The sequence below is a fragment of the Rhagoletis zephyria genome, unplaced genomic scaffold (genome assembly GCF_001687245.7).
Source record: "Rhagoletis zephyria isolate East Lansing unplaced genomic scaffold, Rhagoletis_zephyria_1.1 Rzeph_scaffold_06940, whole genome shotgun sequence".
Taxonomy (NCBI): domain Eukaryota; kingdom Metazoa; phylum Arthropoda; class Insecta; order Diptera; family Tephritidae; genus Rhagoletis; species Rhagoletis zephyria.
Genome location: NW_016164023.1, coordinates 23,881 through 30,559, shown reverse-complemented (window position 1 = coordinate 30,559; position 6,679 = coordinate 23,881). Strand labels below are relative to the sequence as shown.

General features: G+C 33.6%; 1 protein-coding gene across 2 annotated transcripts in view; it reads left to right on the top strand.

The window, feature by feature from the left end:
* The first annotated feature begins 573 nt into the window (after nt 1-573).
* The window catches only part of LOC108373676 (XK-related protein 4-like), a 16,546-nt gene continuing 10,440 nt past the window's right edge, over nt 574-6,679 (top strand). Inside the window, exons 1-2 of one of the 2 annotated variants that reach the window (XM_017629601.1) lie at nt 575-1,281; nt 5,771-5,857. In XM_017629601.1, coding sequence (XP_017485090.1) covers nt 908-1,281; nt 5,771-5,857 — 461 coding nt within the window. In that variant the 5' untranslated portion in view covers nt 575-907. Of the gene's footprint in view, nt 1,282-5,770; nt 5,858-6,679 lie in introns of both variants that reach the window. The other variant, XM_017629602.1, reaches the window with a different exon arrangement.

The following is a 6,679-nucleotide window of genomic DNA, read 5'->3' as shown; positions in this document are numbered from 1 at the left end:
GAAACGCAAAACTAGTAAGTAAACAGCTGATCGATGTATTTGACTACTGAAAATATTTGGCGCGAATTTTTGTTTATACATTTTGACAGCTGCTAGTTTCTGCTGGTAAAAATTTTACTCACTCCACTAACTATTTCTTAAAAGCACCAAGTAAATGCAGGCGACATGTAAATGCAAAACAACTGATATGTACTATGACACTTTATCCATTTCGTCGCCTGGGTAGAAGATTGTCGTATGTTAATTTCGGTAGGTTGTGCGAAATCGCGATTAAAGTTTGGTATACAATTTCCAAAAATGCAAAGATAGATTTTCTCCAAAGTCTCTGAAAATGTTACTAGTTCCCAAAACTCTTAAATTATTAAATTTTTAATGTTTATTGTTAATTAGTTTTGAGTTTATAAAAGTTTTTTTATTCAAATTTTGTCGTAAACGCCATTTGTCCACGGGATCCCGCGTTGCGTACGGGAAAGAATCTAATGTGTAGCCGGTATTTGCTGCCCATGATTCAATCATGTTTGCTACCTATCGACTTTATGATCGCCTAGGCCATCAGCTGATCGTGGTATCGTTCGTTGTTTGTTTTAATTCCTACCTTCGCTTTTATATTTCTGACGTTTATTATTTGTTGCTGCGATATGTTTATTTTTGCATTTTTCCTTTTTAAGCTATTAGCTCTACCATAAATAAATAAACAAAGATTAGTTAAACATACACGCCCATACACTGGTATACGTGCACATTTTGTTGGGGAAAACTAGATGCTTATAATAATTTACTCGAATGTGAGGTCGTTTCGTCGCACCATAAAAATAAGATAAAATGATTAATGTCCAGTTTACACGCTGACGCATGGCGATAAGTTTTAATCAACTTAATTAATTAATACACATATATATATATATATATGCATGTATGTTCGATACATGTACAAATTGGTATAGAAATTATGGAGAATATTACTTCAATTTTGGATTTGATGAGATTGACACGCCAACAGTGCATGCGGAAAAGTAATTTACCTGAATGCATAGAAACGGATGCCGATGGCGCAGACGCAGATGGCGTTGATGCTGGAACACATGCGTGGAAGGAAAAAACCGTGTCTTTCAGGGATATAGCAGCAACTGTAATTTCTATATTAATGCGAGTCATCACAGTGCTTCTCAATATTAAATTGGCTGTGGAATATCATCAACAAGGAGAGCATAGCTATTTCGTTTGGACAGTGGTTTGCATGATAGTACCGATGTGTGTTACTGCTTTAATATACGCACAGATGTAAGTTGAATAATTTGGAAAATAAACATACACGAATATTTTATGCATGTACTTATGTACAGCCCACTTCACTTGAATAGGTATAGCTATATGTGTATACACATATTTTCCACAAGATCCAGGCTTATATCTGGGGCATCAGAGAAGTTTAATTTTGATCTCGCTTAAGGATGAGTAATTTCGAAGAAAAGTGGTAAAAATGAAGAAAACACCTTGATTACTTTGGATTTTATTCCACTTTAAATCAAATTACACGAAAATTATGTGGCTGTTATCAGGTTATCTGGTTAAAACTAATTATTCTGTAGTGTATTTTATTATTGCAAACTGAATAAAAAGTAAAACCCGATAACCTGATGGAAAGTATGAACAACCACTATTCTTACTATTTTAATTCACTTGAATAGGTACAAAGATGCGTAGCCTCCTTATGTGTATAGCAAAATTATTAGAATTACATTTAAAACATTTTTAAGAATTTAAAGGATAATTAGACCTTAACACAGCAAGAATTGGCAAAGCAGGCGCACTTTCAACTCCAAAAATGCATAAATGGTGAGCTTCGTGGATACAGGACTCCGCAGGCGATTTGTTGGAAATAAAACTGAAGGAAATGCAAATGTTTCTGACAGCTGAAGCCGGGGGGAAACTTTCCATTATGGCCGTTGGTTAAAGGTGCGGTGGGCGAAGGGGGAGTGGGCGTGGCACCTCCAACCGACCTTTTTGGAGAGGGTATGAGCCGCCATTGACAAAAATGCAACCCCCGACCACCTAGGCCCCTTATGGTTCCCTACGGACCCCTTAGCAAAATGGCCAAAAATCGCAATTCCTGAAAGAACCACTGAAAAATTGTGGTTTTTTCTGGCGAAAAGTTTAATTTTGTTCGCTACAACGGATTTAATAATAATTGTCACGATATTTGAAATGACGAACGTTGTTTGTTTCCTCTCTAGGATCTAGAAGACAGTATGGCGGCCTGAACTGCGATTTCGTAGTCCAGAGCAGTTGAGATAATATTTCAAGTTTCCAAAATTACGAATAATCCATCCAAAACAAGTATTAAGGAATTTTTTTTTAACATTTGTCGCATATTTTCAAAACTTGTTCTTGAATATGCTAGAAAATTACGCACCGATTCGCCCTACAGGTGTTGTAAAAACGAGGATAACGAAGCAGAGTCGTGTTTTTTCAGAGTACATTCATTCACTGGACCTAAATTTAATGGAAAATATTTGGAAGAGGATGTTTTGCAATTTTGCTTGTCAGATAAAGTAGTAAGCAGCGAGATGTCCTTGATTTTTCAAAGCGCCTATAGTAATGTCTACCGGATAGGGGGTTTTTCCATACATTGGAATTAAGCATGTATTGTCTAATACTAAAAGTGTTATATATTAGAATTAAAATGAATGTTATGCTTTTGATGGTTCAATCTAGGTTTTTCCTTGTGTTAAAGACACTGTGCCTATTCAAGAGATTCAAAATTATAAGCACAAATAAGATAGCAGTTTTCTCAATTTTCACCACTTCTTTAAAATTAATAATTCTTCAATATGAGATCAAAAAACCAACTTCTTCGATGATAAAAAATTCAGATTCAAGTGAAGCGGGCTGTACATATGTATGTATGTATCTACATGATAAAATTGTAGTTCTACATATGCATGATACAAGGCTATAAAACGCATACCTAACATTTTTCCAAGAATTTGAATAAAAAATCTTATTTTTTGGTGTAATCGGTAAAATTTGTTGGATTTTTATAATTTTTGTACAAATTTTGAAATGTGGGTTTGTATGGTGCTGGTTATATAGTATGCTAGACTTTTATAAAAAATAACTAGCCGGTATGTACACATACGCATTTGGAGAAAACACGTGGCAACCCTATTCAAAAAAATAAAGCCTCATTGTACACCTAATGGCCAAGCCCTTTCATTTGGCATCTTATGTTTTTAATGCAATCTTATAATTTTTTGACAGGCTAATAACTAATAAACTAATTTTTTTGTCCAATGAACAGCCTACAATTTTTCGTATAGGCGGTCTTCCAAAAAATAAATCCTTTTTCACATTTGAAGGCCAAGCTCAGCGGAAATAGATGACACGCCATTTCTTTAAATGAAATTAATTGGTGCTCGTATGTGTGTATGTGTGTGCACCAATCTATTAATATCGTTGAATTATTTTAATATCTATTGCAAAATTCTATACAGACAAGGCTAAAACGTAGAAAATAAATAAAATAAAAAACCTTTTTAATAAACCACGCTTTTTTAAATGGACTAAAAAGTAGAAAATAATCGAGGCCAAACCCTTTCATTTGACACCTGATTTTTCGTATTCCATCGAACAGCTCACGTCTTATAATTTTTCGCATAGATGGCAACCCTATTGGAAAAAATAAAACCTTACTGCATATCTGAAGGTCAAGTGCTTTAACGGTGCGGATCTTAACATTTGTTTAGACACGTGACAACGCTATAGAAATTCTAAACACAAAAGGTCGCTCTCCTATCGTTACAGAATATATTAGAGAAAATCTCTTCCAAATCCCTTCAGTAGTAGGGTTTCTCCCAATCTTGATGTCTCCTGGGCGCTAGAAAGGCTGAATTTTCGATTCGCTTATAGCCGCTTGAAATTCATTAAAGTACTTTAAGCTTTTATGAAATATATATTTTTTGTCCACTTCCGTTCTATACTTTGGGAGTCTGAAGCAGTTATTCTCTCTTAATATATATGTATGGGTTTCATTTATATATCGAAGATTATCGCTAAGCTAATCCGGTAGCTTGCTCTTCTTACTATTGTACACAAGTTTCTTGTTGCTTCACGGTTAATCAATTCAAAGCTACAAGCATACATACATATATCGTATTTGTATGTACAGTATCGGTCATATCTATAGCACGCCATTTCAAAGTGATATTGTGTGACACTTATGTTTATTTATTTATTTTTAAGAATTTTCAATTAAAATACAGTTCTTTCTCTAACAAGTTTAAACCCAAGTTTAAAAATTTGTAGAAAACAAAAAAAAGTGCAACAAATTTTCACCTAAATTTCAAACTTTTTTCTCGGAAGTGTTTGAATTTTTCTGAATACACAGTTTTATAGCCCAATCAATTTTAGTCTGATAATGTGCAAGATCCAAGTGACTGAAAGTTACCGTTGATTTTTTAGAATTTTTTTCGTCGAGTTTATTCATTATATGGAAGCCAATGCGACAAAAAAAAATTCTAAAAAATTAACGGTAATTCGTAGCCACTTGAAATTTGCACATTATCAGACTAAAATTGCAGGGGCTAAAAAACTGTGTACTCAAAAAAATTCTAACACTTCCGGGAAAAAAGTTTCAAATTTAGGTGAAAATTTGTTACACTTTTTTGTAGTTTTCTACAAATTGTTGAACTTGGGTATATATGGGGTTTATCTGAGAATGAACTAAATTTTAATTGAAAATTCTTAAAAATAAATAAATAAACATAAGGGGCACACAATATCACTTGGAAATGGCGTGCTATATATATGACCGATACTGTATGTCGTACAGTTTGTTGGGGATGAATCTTACCGCTCAGTTTTGCATTTTTTGCAGCTTATCAACATGTGAGTCACTCGCTAGGAAGAAAATCGTTGGGCAGTGCATAAAGTGCGGTTCTTCTATTGACCTATACGCCAAGGTTTTATATCTTCCTCCCAAGTATTTACGCGATCTTTTTTAATACCATTTTTTTTAGCAAATGAGCCAAATCATGAAAATTCATAAAAACTTTTACTGGATTTTACTGGAAATGAGTCAACAAACGCAACTATTATCGACTTTCTCGGATTCTGAGGATAAAAATACGTGACTTTTGTTTGAAACTTTTTTCTCAGAAGTGCATTATTTTAACCGTAAGTGCATTCTAGAAAAAAGTTTTCGAATCGGGTTAAGTTTTTTGTGTCGGCAGAACCCTAATCTGTGGTGAAAAACATGTATGTCTAATTACAAAAAATAAATAATATAATTCCGGTCATTCTAACCCACTTTCGGTATACATATCGCCCATTTAGTACTTCAGTAGTGTCATAATCCAAAAAATATAAACTTGAGTTGAGTTTGCAAAAATTACCGCTATCTCTTCTAAATATCTTGTGTAAAAATTGTATAGCTATATTATGGCTATATCTATTACCAGTATCCCACTCGAACAAAATATGTATTAATTTTTACTAAATATGGATGTTTCCAGCGGAAAGTCTACCACGAAACAAAATAAAATTCATGGGAATGGAACCGCTAGGTGGCGCTAATGTCAAAATAAACAGTATATTCGACATAAAATGCATGTTTTCTTCGCGTTAAAAAATCATTAAAAAACAATATTAATAATAATCCCTAACTAACAGTATTGATTAGAAGTACGGAATTACTAAGAAATAAAAACCTACAAAGATTTATATTAACTTAAGTATTTAATTTTTTTGGTTATTCTGTTTATTTCTTTAGGTGTCATGAGGATAACAAATTTAATGGCGACTTCTGGGAAGTGTTGCAAACAACTATGCTAGTTTTATTCTCCTCACTTTTTCTAAGGTTAGTTAATGTGCTTATATACACACATATGTACCTAAGTACATAACTTTCTATGAATGTAGATTAAACAGGATCCTCAAAATTGAGTTTTTAGCTAGAGACAAGGTCTAAGGTAGAAATTTTTCTACGTGATTGTAGAAAACTTATGAACTACCTTCGATCAAAATTCGAGACCCATAAAACCCAAAGCTTTTAATGATCGTTTATTAACACTTTTGTTTTTCGTTTTAGTAGGGGTCTTCCCTTAAATTCGTAAAGGCCTCGTAAACCTTGTAAAGCTCGTAAAAAATTGTCAAAATTTGTATGCAGCTCTATTTATATGGGATGGGGCGTGGTTAAGGTCCGATTTTAAAAATTTTCGGCCATTTGGTATTTTGTATCGAGGCCAACAACTATGCGAAGTTTGGGAGAACTTAGTTGGAGCGGTTACCAAGGTATACATACACATATCATAAGTGGGCGTGGTTACGCCCATTTTCCAAAAATGTATAATATTCTTAACATTCATATAAAAATCATTAGGGGTATTCATCTAAACGCGTAAATGCCTCGTAACCAGGTAAACCTCGTAAACTTAATTTTGTATGGAAAACCAGCTTATTTACGAGATATACGCACTTACGAGGCGTTTAAGCTGATGAATACCCCAATTGTAAATATGAATTTCGAGTAAATAAGCTTCAGTAATTAAAGTATCGCAGTTTTCGTATTTCTGAAATTACCGTTATTTGGAAGGCAGGCGTGGTTGTTGCCCGATTTTGCCACAAGTGCATTCGGGTATAAAAATAATAGGTGCAAGATTAGCAGTTTTAATAAAATTTC